The sequence below is a fragment of the Thamnophis elegans genome, unplaced genomic scaffold, assembly GCF_009769535.1.
Source record: "Thamnophis elegans isolate rThaEle1 unplaced genomic scaffold, rThaEle1.pri scaffold_95_arrow_ctg1, whole genome shotgun sequence".
Lineage (NCBI taxonomy): Eukaryota > Metazoa > Chordata > Lepidosauria > Squamata > Colubridae > Thamnophis > Thamnophis elegans.
In genome coordinates this window covers 181,872-194,433 of record NW_022473918.1, presented here as the reverse complement: position 1 = coordinate 194,433, position 12,562 = coordinate 181,872, and the positions used below count along the sequence as shown (strand labels likewise).

General features: G+C 46.5%; 1 protein-coding gene across 1 annotated transcript in view; it reads left to right on the top strand.

Moving 5' to 3' along the window:
* Window positions 1-3,698: 3,698 nt before the first annotated feature.
* LOC116523703 (ephrin-A4-like) overlaps window positions 3,699-12,562 on the top strand; it is a 19,950-nt gene continuing 11,086 nt past the window's right edge. The window contains exon 1 of the mRNA XM_032238835.1: window positions 3,699-3,885. Coding sequence (XP_032094726.1) covers window positions 3,764-3,885 — 122 coding nt within the window. The 5' untranslated portion in view covers window positions 3,699-3,763. The remainder of the gene's footprint in view (window positions 3,886-12,562) is intronic.

The window sequence follows — 12,562 nt, the reverse complement described above, 5'->3', positions numbered from 1 at the left end:
GTGCAAGAGAAAAGCTATTCTCCAGCGGAAGTGGATTCATCGATCCAGAAAACTGACGCCATCTTTTTTTTTTTCCTTTAATAAAAAGAGATCGATTCTCTTAATTTCCGGGCAAATTCTCGTTTTTGGAGCAAGAAAGGCAGCGCTCGACTTATAATTATTCATTTAGCGCCCATTCGAAATGAATGCGGCCCTGGAAAAATGGACTTATGAACCATTTTTCACCGTCGCAGCCTTCCTGTGGCCACGGGTTCCGAATTCAGACGCTTGGCAACTGACTCGTACTTATGACGGTAATGTGATCCCCTTTGGTGGCTCTCTGAAAAACACAAGTCCACGGGGGATTCGCTTAACGGCCGTGTGGCTCACTTAACACCTGAAAGCGACGCACGTTAACGAACGTGGCGAGAAAAGTCGCAAGGTGGAGGCCAACCGGGCTTATGACAAATGTCTCGCTTAGCGACATCAATTTGGGGCTCCGTGGTGGTCGTAAGTTGAGGACTACCTTCATTCTCCCTCCCTCCCCAGTCTCTGTGTCGTTTTTCCAGTAGATGGCGCCTCAGTCCATCTTCTTCCTCAGAGCATTTAATTTAATTTGACTTGATTTGATTTATTAAATGGTGGAAAATGGAGCAGCCAAAGCAGAAATTTCACCCCGTTTTACAACCTTCCTTGGCACGGTCGTTAAGCGAGCCACTGCAGTTGTTAAGTCAGTCACACGGCCGTTCAGTGAGTCCGACTTCCCCCTTGACTGCGAGGAGATCGCAAAAGTGGGAATCGCGTGACCTGGGACTCTGCGACCGTCGTAAATACAAGTCAGTGGCCGAAGAGCTGAATTTTGATCATGTGGGGGACGCTGTGACCGTCGTCAGGTGTGGAAAACAGTCCTAAGTGGTCATTAAATGAACAGTTGTAAACCGAGGACTACCCGTACAGGAGGTCATAAGTGGCGAACAGGACATTGGGAAGGTTTAATAAGAAATTTCCAGTTAGTCCTTGACTTGCGACCATTCATTTAGCGACAGAAGTTAACGGGGCTGAAAACAAAGCCATTCCTGGCTGGTCCTCGCCCTTACGACCATCGCAGCATCCCCCACAGGATCAAAATTCAGGTACTCGGCAACTGACTCGTATTTACGACGGTCGCAGAGTCCCCGGATCACCAGGGAAGCTGGATTCACTTAAGGACGGATTTGCTCAACAAGCATGGCAAAAAAGTGCTACAATCGGTTGTGATTCGTTTAACGACCACCTTGCTTTTGCAACCTTTTTCAGGGCCGCCATAAGCTTCTGAGGGTCACTAAACAGAACGTTTGTAAACAACAGGCACCTTGATAATATCACACAGATGTTGACACTTCAGTTATGGAGATTTTTGGTTTCACCCAGATAGACTGCTTTTGGGGCTGGAGGTTCTGGCGGATCAAGCTAGACAACTCCCCGCCTGGCTCTGAAGCTCTGAAGCAGGTGGCCCTTATCTCCATAGATAAAAACTGTATAAATAAACATTTATTTATCTGTTAAATGTATTTGTCATCTGTCGCGCCATAAAAGACTACTCTATGCTCTCTTCTTCTGTCTTTTGAGCAAGGGGGTTGGACTAGAAGACCTCCAAGGTCCCATATCTTGAGCAGGGAGTTGGACTGGATGACCTCCGAGGTCCCTTCCAGCTCTGTTGTGTCTTGGTGAACAGGGAACTGGGCTAAATGACCTCCAAAGTGTTTTCCAGCTCTTGTTATTCTCTTGAGCAGGGGGTTGGACTAGATGTCCTCCGAGGTCCCTTCCAGCTCTGTTGTGCCTTTGTGAACAGGGAATTGGGGTAGATGACCTCCGAAGTCTTTTCCAGCTCTCGTTACACTCTTTTGAACAGGGGGTTGGACTAGATGATCTCCGAGTCCCTTCCAGCTCTGTTATTCCCTCTTTCTGTGCAAGGGGGTTGGACTAGATGACCTCCAAAGGTCCCACCTCTTGAGCAAGGGAATTGGGCTAGATGACCTACGGAGTCTTTTCCAGCTCTCCAGTTATTCTCTTTTGAGCAGGGGGTTGGACGAGATGACCTCCGAGGCCCCTCCCAGCTCTTGTTATTCTCTTTTGAGCAGGGGGTGGACGAGATGACCTCCAAGGTCCCATCTCTTGAGCAGGGGGGTGGACTAGAGGACCTCCAAGCAGATCCCTTCCAGCTCCATTGTGTCTTTTTGAACAGGGGGTTGGACTAGATGACCTCCGAAGTCTTTTCCAGCTCTCGTTACTCTCTTTTGAGCAAGGGGTTGGATTAGATGACCTCCAAGGTCCCATCCCTTGAGCCAGGGGTTGGATTAGATGACCTCCAAGGTCCCATCTCTTGAGCAGGGGATTGGACTAGATGACCTCCAAGGTCCCTTCCAGCTCTCTGTGTCTTTTTGAACAGGGGATTGGGCTAGATGACCTCCAAGGTCCCATCTCTTGAGCAAGGGGTTGGATTAGATGACCTCCAAGGTACCATCTCTTGAGCAGGGGATTGGACTAGATGACCTCCAAGGTCCCATCTCTTGAGCAGGGGATTGGACTAGATGACCTCCAAGGTCCCATCTCTTGAGCAGGGGGTTGGACTAGATGACCTCCAAGGTCCCATCCCTTGAGCCAGGGGTTGGATTAGATGACCTCCAAGGTCCCATCTCTTGAGCAGGGGATTGGACTAGATGACCTCCAAGGTCCCTTCCAGCTCTCTGTGTCTTTTTGAACAGGGGATTGGGCTAGATGACCTCCAAGGTCCCATCTCTTGAGCAAGGGGTTGGATTAGATGACCTCCAAGGTACCATCTCTTGAGCAGGGGATTGGACTAGATGACCTCCAAGGTCCCATCTCTTGAGCAGGGGATTGGACTAGATGACCTCCAAGGTCCCATCTCTTGAGCAAGGGGTTGGATTAGATGACCTCCAGGGTCCCATCTCTTGAGCAAGGGGTTGGATTAGATGACCTCCAAGGTCCCATCTCTTGAGCAGGGGGTTGGACTAGATGACCTCCAAGGTCCCATCCCTTGAGCCAGGGGTTGGATTCGATGACCTCCAGGGTCCCATCTCTTGAGCAAGGGGTTGGATTAGATGACCTCCAAGGTCCCATCCCTTGAGCCAGGGGTTGGACTAGATGACCTCCGAGGTCCCATCTCTTGAGCAAGGGGTTGGATTAGATGACCTCCAAGGTCCCATCCCTTGAGCCAGGGGTTGGATTAGATGACTTCCAAGGTCCCATCCCTTGAGCAGGGGATTGGACCAGATGACCTCCAAGGTCCCGTCCCTTGAGCAGGGGGTTGGACTAGATGACCCCCGAGGGTCCCTCCCAGCTCTTGTTATTCTCTTCATCCCCCCGATGGACGAGATCCCTTCCAGCTCTGTTATTCCCTCTTTCTGTGCAAGGGGGTTGGACTAGATGACCTCCAAGGGTCCCGCTCTCTCCTCCTGATTGATGGCAGAGGAGTAGAAGCCGGAGGGAGCGTCGGTCCCCACCCCCTCGGCCCCTTTGAGCTGCCCGAATGAATGGAGGCAGCGAGCCGCGAAGAGTTAACCCCCCCGCCGCCCTTCTCCGCCTCCCTCCTCGCTCCGAAGTTTGGCTCAAAGTTTTGTTTTTCTTTTGGGGCTCCAGCGCGGCTCCTGATTGGTGGGAAAGTTGCGAGCGAGGTGGGGGGGAGGAGGCGGGGCCGGGCTCTTTTCCCCTCCCCCCCCCGTCCCGCCGCGACTCCTCCGGCCGCCGCCAACGCTGCGCCCCCCTTTTCCCTCCCGACGGAGCGATGCGCCCCACGGAGGCGCTGCTGCTGCTGCCTTGGGGGCTCTTCCTCTTTTGGGGGGCCCTGCTGGCCCGGCAGGTGCGAGGCCTCCGCCACAGCGTCTACTGGAACGCCAGCAACCCCAGGTAGGGGAGGAGGAATGGGGAGGGGGGGCGCCGCCAGGGTTCCTTCGCCCATCCTCCACTCCCAGGGCTCTGGAATGGGCCTTTCTTTCTTTCTTTCTTTCTTTCTTTCTTTCTTTCTTTTCCCTCCTTCCTTTCCTCTCCCCCTAATCCTTCCTTTCCTCCGTCCTTCCCTTCCCTTTCTAATCCTTCCTTCCCTTCTCTTCTCTCCCCCCTATAATCCTTCCTTTCTTTCCTCCCTTCCTTCTCCCCCCAATCCTTCCTTCCTTCTTTTTCTTCCTTCCTTTCCTCTCCCCCAATCCTTCCTTTCTTCCTTCCTTCCCTTCACTCCCCTCTCTAATCCTTCCTTCCTTCCCTTCTCTCCCCCCTCTAATCCTTCCTTTCTTTCCTGCCTTCCTTCTCCCCCCCATCCTTCCTTCCTTCTTTTTCTTCCTTCCTTTCCTCTCCCCCAATCCTTCCTTTTTTCCTTCCTTCCCTTCACTCCCCCTCTAATCCTTCCTTTCTTTCCTCCCTTCCTTCTCCCCCAATCCTTCCTTCCTTCTTTTTCTTCCTTTCCTTTCCTCTCCCCCAATCCTTCCTTTCCTCCTTCCTTCCCTTCACTCCCCTCTCTAATCCTTCCTTACTTTCCTCCCTTCCTTCTCCCCCCCAATCCTTCCTTCTTTCTTTTTCTTCCTTCCTTTCCTTTCCTCTCCCCCTAATCCTTCCTTTCTTCCTTCCCTTCACTTCCCTCCCCCCTCTAATCCTTCCTTTCTTTCCTCCCTTCCTTCTCCCCAATCCTTCCTTCCTTCTTTTTCTTCCTTCCTTTCCTTTCCTCTCCCCCAATCCTTCCTTTCCTCCTTCCTTCCCTTCACTCCCCCCTCTAATCCGTCCTTTCTTTCCTCCCTTCCTTCTCCCCCCAAACCTTCCTTCTTTTTCTCCCTTCCTTTCCTCTCCCCAATCCTTCCTTCATTCCCCCTCTAAACCATCATTCCTTCCTTCCTTCCTTCCTTTCACTCCCCCTCTAATCCTTCTTTCCTTTCCCTCTAATCTATCCTTCCTTCCTTCTCTTCACTCCCCCTCTAATCCATCCTTCCTTCCTTCTCCCCCAATCCATCCTTCCTTCCTTCCTTCTCCCCCAATCTTTCCTTTCCTCCCCCTTCAATCCATCCATCCTTCCTTCCCTTCACTCCCCCTCTAATCCTTCCTTTCTTCCTTTCCCTTCAGACCTTTGCAAGCGCTTGGACCCCTGAGGGGCCTCTTCCCTACCCCCCCTCTTCCTTTCCTAAGACGCCCCCTCCTCTCCCAAACCCCTTCCCCACAAGAGGATGGGCGCCCTTTGTCGGAGGGCAGGAAGAAAGCGCAAGGACCCCTCCCCAAAATATCCCCCCCTTTCCAAAAAACCCCTCCCAACTCAACCCTGCCCCCCCCCTCATTTCTTTCTACCCCCAACTCCCCCCCCCCACGCGTCTCTCCTTTAGGAAAAAAGTTTCTCAAACTTTGCGGGCGGGAAAGAAGGAGTTAAAGCGGCGGGGCGGGGCGCGCGGGGGTGGGGGTCGCGGAGGAGGAGGAGGAGGGGGGGATCTGGGCCGGGGGGCTTCGGCTGTGCCCGGCTCCATGTTGCAAGTTCAGCATCTTCTTTGTTTGAAGGCCGCCCAGGTGCCCGCGGCTCCCCCCCTCCCCTTCTCTTTCCTCCCGTTTGGAAGTTCAGCTTCCCCTTTGATCTCCCCCTTTTGATTGGGGAAGGGGCTTAACTTATCTTCCCCCCTCCCTTGCTTCTGCTCCACCAGGGGGAAGAGAAGGGGGCAAACCTCCCCCCACCTCTGCCATGTTTGTTCAATGAGCCAGGGCTGGGTTTTTTTTGGGGGGGGGGGGAGGCTGAGATCCAGCTTTATAATTTTGGGGAGGGGGAGTCTAAGCAGGTTGCTGTTTGCAAAACGCCTCCCCTCGTTTCTGTTTCCAAAATATGCGTTTATCTCCCCCCAATAGTTGAAGCTGACTCTCATCGCATTGATGGCTGTGTTATTTCTTCTTTCTAACCAGTTGGCTGGTTCGTTCTTTCTTCCTTTCTTTCTCCTTTCATTCTTTTCTTCTTATTCCTCCTTTCTTTTGGATACCTGTTTCTTTCCCCATCTTCTTTTTCTGGTGATTATTTCTCTGGTTGTCCCCAATTTCTCCTTACTAACAAATTGGCTTTTTCTTTCCTCCTTCTTTCCTTCTTCTTTCCTTCTTTCCTTCTTTCATTCTTCTTCCCTTCTTCTTTCCTTCTTTCATTCTTCTTTCCTTCTTCTTGTGTCTCCTTCCTTTGAATACCTTTTTCTATTCCCCATCTTGTTTTTCTGGCGATTATTTCCCTCTTGTCTTCTGTTTTGTTCTTACTAACAAGTTGGCTTTTTCATTTCTTCTTTCCTTCTTCTTTCCTTCTTTTCTTCTTCTTTCCTTCTTTCCTTCTTCTTTCCTTCTTTCCTTCTTCTTTCCTGCTTTCCTTCTTCTTTCCTGCTTTCATTCTTCTTTCATTCTTCTTTCTTTCTTCTTTCCTTCTTTCCTTCTTTTCTTCTTCTTTCCTTCTTTCCTTCTTCTTTCCTTCTTTCCTTCTTTCCTTCTTCTTTCCTGCTTTCATTCTTCTTTCATTCTTTCATTCTTCTTTCCTTCTTTCATTCTTTCATTCTTTCCTTCTTCTTTCCTTCTTTCATTCTTCTTTCCTTCTTTCATTCTTCTTTCCTTCTTCTTGTGTCTCCTTCCTTTGAATACCTTTTTCTATTCCCCATCTTGTTTTTCTGGCGATTATTTCCCTGTTGTCTTCTGTTTTGTTCTTACTAACAAGTTGGCTTTTTCATTTCTTCTTTCCTTCTTCTTTCCTTCTTTTCTTCTTCTTTCATTCTTCTTGTGTCTCCTTCCTTCCTTTGGATCTTGTTTTTCTGGCGATTATTTCCATTTAGCTTCCTTCTTTTCTGCGCAGAAGCGTTTTTCCAAGACACCTTTGAAGCCAATAAGAGTTGCATTTCTTCAAACAAACCAGGATTGTCTCCTGAAGCTGCAATTAACCAGCTTTCCCCCCCCCCCCTTGGGCTTAAGTAATTTAAAAACCAACAATTCCAGGTTCTTTTCTCTCTAAACAAACCAAGTTTTACTCGCAGGGCAAAAAAGAAATGCTTAAAACTTAGCAAAAGTGGAGCAAAACAAAAATTCACCCCCCTCTCTGTTTTTCCCCCCCTGTTTTTCCACAATTCCTTCTCTGCCATTTATAACCAGTAAAGAGAATTGCAGAGAGTCGTGTTTTGGGGGAAAAACATGCATTTTTTCCACCCTAAATCTCAGCAAAACTTTTGAAACTAAGGGGAGAGAGAGAGAGAGAGAAAGCAGAGAGAGAAAGAGAGAAAGCAGAGAGAGAAAGCAGAGAGAGAGAGAAAGCAGAGAGAAACAATGAAAGCAGAGAGAGAAAAAGAGAGAGAGAGAAAGAGAGTGAAAGCAGAGAGAGAGAGAAAGAGAAAGAGAGAGAGAGAGACAGTGAAAGCACAGAGAGAGAGAGAAAGAGAGAGAGAGAAAGCAGAGAGAAAGAGAGTGAAAGAGAGAAAAAGGGAAAGCAGAGAGAAAGAGAGTGAAAGCAGAGAGAGAGATAAAGATAGAGAGAGAGAAAAAAAGAGAGAAAGAGACACACAGAGAGAGAGAAAGCAGAGAGAGAGAAAGAGAGTGAAAGCAGAGAGATAAAGAGAGAGAGAAAGAGAGAGAAAGCAGAGAGAAAGTGAAAGCAGAGAGAGAGAGAAAGAAAGATAGAGAGAAAGAGACAGAAACAGAGAAAGAGAGAGAGAAAGCAGAGAGAGAGACAGTGAAAGCAGAGAGAGAGAGAAAGAAAGATAGAGAGAAAGAGAGAGAGAAAGAGACAGAAACAGAGAAAGAGAGAGAGAAAGCAGAGAGAGAGAAAGTGAAAGCAGAGAGAGAGAGAAAGAAAGATAGAGAGAAAGAGAGAGAGAAAGAGACAGAAACAGAGAAAGAGAGAGAGAAAGCAGAGAGAGAGAAAGCAGAGAGAAAGAGTGAAAGCAGAGAGATAAAGAGAGAGAAAGAAAGCAGAGAGAAAGAGTGAAAGCAGAGAGAGAGAAAGAGAAAGAGAGAGAGAAAGAGAGAGAGAGAAAGCAGAGAAAGAGAGAGAGAGATTCCTATTATATATAAAGCACCAAAGATTTTTGGGGGTCACCCGAGGCTGAAACGCACCCCCAACATCTGCAGCAAACGACCCAGCTCTTTTACGTCAAGCAGTCCTCACTTTACGGCCACAATTTTGAGTCCAAGGTTGATGTCACTAAGCGAGACATTTCTCAAGTGCCTTTTGCCCCGTTCTACGACCTTTGGCTATTCGGCAAATCATCGAAATTTCATCCCACGGGGGTTCGGTGAATCATTCGGACGGTCGCAAAAGGGGCAGTGGTAAATCTGAGTGGCCACGGGTCTGAAAATTTGATCGCTCGTGTGTGTGTGTGTGTGAAAAAACCCGGTTGCATTGTCGCTTTTTTGAAACTTTGGTCCCTAAACCAACTTGTTGGAAGTCGGGGAATTATCCGTATTCTGGGTGGGATTTGATCCTGGGCTCTATAGAGATTTAATTTTTCTTATCCCCCCCACCCTTAAAAAAAAAAAAAACTTTAGAAAGGAACCACCTGGGTGGTTGGTGCAGGGAGGTGTGTTTGTGTGTGTGTGTGTAGAGAGAGAGAGAGGGAGGGAGGTGTGTGTTTGTGTGGCAGTTTGGAGAGACGCAACACATTCCAGCTTGTTTTTGCTGTGCTAAGCGTGGGAGAAGCTACTTGGCAGCAAATTTGAGGCCTGGTTAAACCCACACCAAGAAGGACTGTGGGAAGAGCTAGCCGGCCACTCCCGCTACCTCTATGTGGAAGGGTTGACAGGTAAACACACACACACACACACACCCCAAACAATTTGCTCCCTGTTGCACAACGTCTCGGTCCTTTCCCCGCACCGAGAAATCTAACCTGTCAAGGGAGAAAGCCTCTTCTCTCTCCGCCTTTTCCTTGCAAAAGCAGCTTCCTTGATTTAAGGTTCAGGGTTTTTTTGAAACACTCTATGTGTGCGGAGCTTGCGAGGAAAGGATGAGCTCTCTCCCCGAGAAGCTAGATTTCTAGGTGCGGGGAAGGGGGGGGGAATGAGCATTTTGCAACAGGGTGCAAATAAGTTGTGTCTTTTTTAAAAAAAATAAATAAATAGGCTCATCGGTTCGTGGCTCGAAAGCTCTAGCAGCGTGCAATCGAAGCCTTAAATAATGTGTTAAGGTTTTTTTTTAATTGTTATGAAAAATTTAATTATTAAGGATTTAAAAATTGTAATAAAATTATTGTTAAGGTTTTTGTTGCTGTTAGTTGCAAAGTAGTGTCCAACTATTTTGTTTTCTTTCTTTATTCTATTCTCTATTCTTGTCTGTATTCTATTCTCCTCTCTATTCTAATCTATTCTGTATTCTATTCCATTCTGTTTTATTCTAATCTAATCTACATTCTGTTCTATTCTAATCTACATTCTCTGTTCTATTCTATTCTAATCCACATTCTCTGTTCTATTCTACATTCTCTGTTCTATTCTAATCTTCATTTTCTATTCTATATTCTCTGTTCTATTCTATTCTTTTATTCTAATCTACATTCTGTTCTATTCTATTCTATATTCTCTGTTCTATTCTAATCTACATTTTCTATTCTATATTCACTGTTCTATTCTATTCTATTTTATTCTAATCTACATTCTGTTCTATTCTATATTCTCTGTTCTATTCTAATCTACATTTTCTATTCTATATTCTCTGTTCTATTCTATTCTTTTATTCTAATCTACATTCTGTTCTATTCTATTCTATATTCTCTGTTCTATTCTAATCTACATTTTCTATTCTATATTCTCTGTTCTATTCTAATCTTCATTTTCTATTCTATATTCTCTGTTCTATTCTATTCTTTTATTCTAATCTACATTCTGTTCTATTCTATTCTATATTCTCTGTTCTATTCTAATCTACATTTTCTATTCTATATTCTCTGTTCTATTCTAATCTTCATTTTCTATTCTATATTCTCTGTTCTATTCTATTCTTTTATTCTAATCTACATTCTGTTCTATTCTATTCTATATTCTCTGTTCTATTCTAATCTTCATTTTCTATTCTATATTCTCTGTTCTATTCTAATCTACATTTTCTATTCTATATTCTCTGTTCTATTCTATTCTTTTATTCTAATCTACATTCTGTTCTATTCTATTCTATATTCTCTGTTCTATTCTAATCTACATTTTCTATTCTATATTCTCTGTTCTATTCTATTCTTTTATTCTAATCTACATTCTGTTCTATTCTATTCTATATTCTCTGTTCTATTCTAATCTACATTTTCTATTCTATATTCTCTGTTCTATTCTAATCTTCATTTTCTATTCTATATTCTCTGTTCTATTCTATTCTATTCTAATCTTTGCTTAGAGGTGGGGAAGAAATTATCTCCTTCAGTTAAAATAAGAATTGCAATGTTTCCCATCCACTGGACTGGTTTTATTATCCTGCAAATGCATTCCTCCCTTCCCTCCCCCCCCCTTGCAAATTTCCTAATTCTCCTGCTTGCAGCCTGGTTTCTTGATGGTTGTGAAGTCGTGTCCGACCCATCGCGACCCATCGCGACATGAGCCAAGGTGGCACAGTGGTTAAATGCAGCACTGCAGGCTACTGCTAGATCAGCAGGTCAGCGGTTCAAATCTCACCGGCTCAGGGTTGACTCAGCCTTCCATCCTTCCGAGGTGGGTAAAATGAGGACCCAGATTGTTGGGGGCAATATGCTGACTCTCTGTAAACTGCTTAGAGAGGCCTGAAAGGCCTATGAAGCGGTATATAAGTCTACTGCTATTGCTATCGCGACCCCCTGGACCACGTTCCTCCAGGCCTTCCTGTCCTCTCCCATCCTCTGGAGTCCATTGAAGCTCAGGCCGGCTGCTTCAGTGACTCCATCCAGCCATCTCCTTCTCTGCCCTCCCCTTCTTCTTCTTCTTCTGCACTCCATCCTTCCCAGCATGAGGCTCTTCTCCAGGGAGTCCTTCTTCCTTCTCATCGGGTGGCCAAAGCATTTGAGTTTCCTCTTCAGGATCTGGCCTTCTAAAGAGCAGCCAGGGTGGATCTCCTCTAGGACTGACCGGTTGGATGGCCTTGCAGTCCAAGGGACTCAATGCAGGAGTCTTCTCCAGCACCAGAGTCCAAAGGCCTCTTTGCAAACTTTCCTGCGGTGGTTCTTTTCCCTAGAGAATCAAATCCAGAGTCTGCCTTATTTATATTTGCAGTGGCTTTTGGAAGCTTAAGCTGCCCTTACAAGATTGCACATGTTTATAGCTTTGAAAATGCAACTTATCTCGGATTGTACGTCTCTTTTAACGCTGGGTCCCGAGTCTGATCTTTTTTTGCGGGGGGGGGGGGGGAAGGTGGCGGATGGCAGACCAGGATTCCTAAAATTGGGATGGAGGAGAGGCCGAAAGTGCCCTCTCGAACCTCCCCGGTGCAAGATTGATTCTCACGTTGGCGTCCGTCAGAAAGCGTTTCTCGTTTCTTTGGAACTCGGCTTTGCGGTTTGCGAAATCCGTCCCTTTTGAGTCAGCGCTTAATCTGGTTGACGCATTGAGGTTGGTTTTAATGTGGGGAAGACGTTAGCGAGTTTTGTGAAAGAGAGAGAAAGGTGGGTTTAAACTCACCGGCGCCATTCCTTCGGCAGCCGGGGAAGGTGTTAATCTCCGCGACAGCCAGCCAAGCCGCAAAAGTTTTTTTTGAAGGAATTTAAAAAAAGAAAAACCCAAATATTATCAGGATGAGAACCAAAGTTCTTCAGACCACCGAAACTCTCTGTCTCTGTCTTTCTCTCTCTTTCTCTCTCTCTTTCTCTCTCTGTCTCTGTCTTTCTCTGTCTCTCTGTCTTTCTCTCTCTCTTTCTCTCCCTCTTTCTCTCTCTTTCTCTCTCTGTCTCTGTCTTTCTATCTCTCTGTTTCTCTCTCTCTCCCTAGTTTCAAAAGTTTCTTTCTCTGTCTTTCTCTGTCTCTCTCTTTCTCTGTCTTTCTCTATCTCTGTCTCTCTCTCTCTCCTTAGTTTCAAAAGTTTCTTTCTCTCTCTCTCTCTCTGTCTCTGTCTTTCTCTGTCTCTGTCTTTCTCTGTCTCTCTCACTGTCTGTCTTTCTCTGTCTTTCTCTCTCTCTTTCTCTCTCTTTCTTTCTCTGTCTTTCTCTCTCTTGAAAAAGTTTTTCCTAAACGAGAACGTCCCATCCCGAAACAGAGATATATGGCAAGCCGGCCAAATACAGGGACTTCCCAACGTTTATGTCGTGAAGTGAGACTTTTATACAACCTTTCTCTTGCCGCAGTTGGGAAGCTAGTCCCACGGTCACTAAGTGAATCCAGGCTTCCCCGTTGGCGTGGCTCGTCGGGAGGTAACCCCCCGGGGTGGCTACGGCCGTCGTAAATACGAGTCGCTTGCCAAGCGCCTGAATTTGGATTGCGGGAATGCGGCAGGGGTCGTAAGTGCAGAAAAACGCCTCGTTCTAACGCCGAAGGGGGTCACTAAATGAATGTTGTAAGTTGAGGACTTACTTCTTGTAACTCTGGGCTGGTAATTTGTGTCCTGTTAATTTATTTTGCATCACACACACACACACACACATACACATACACACACACAAATACA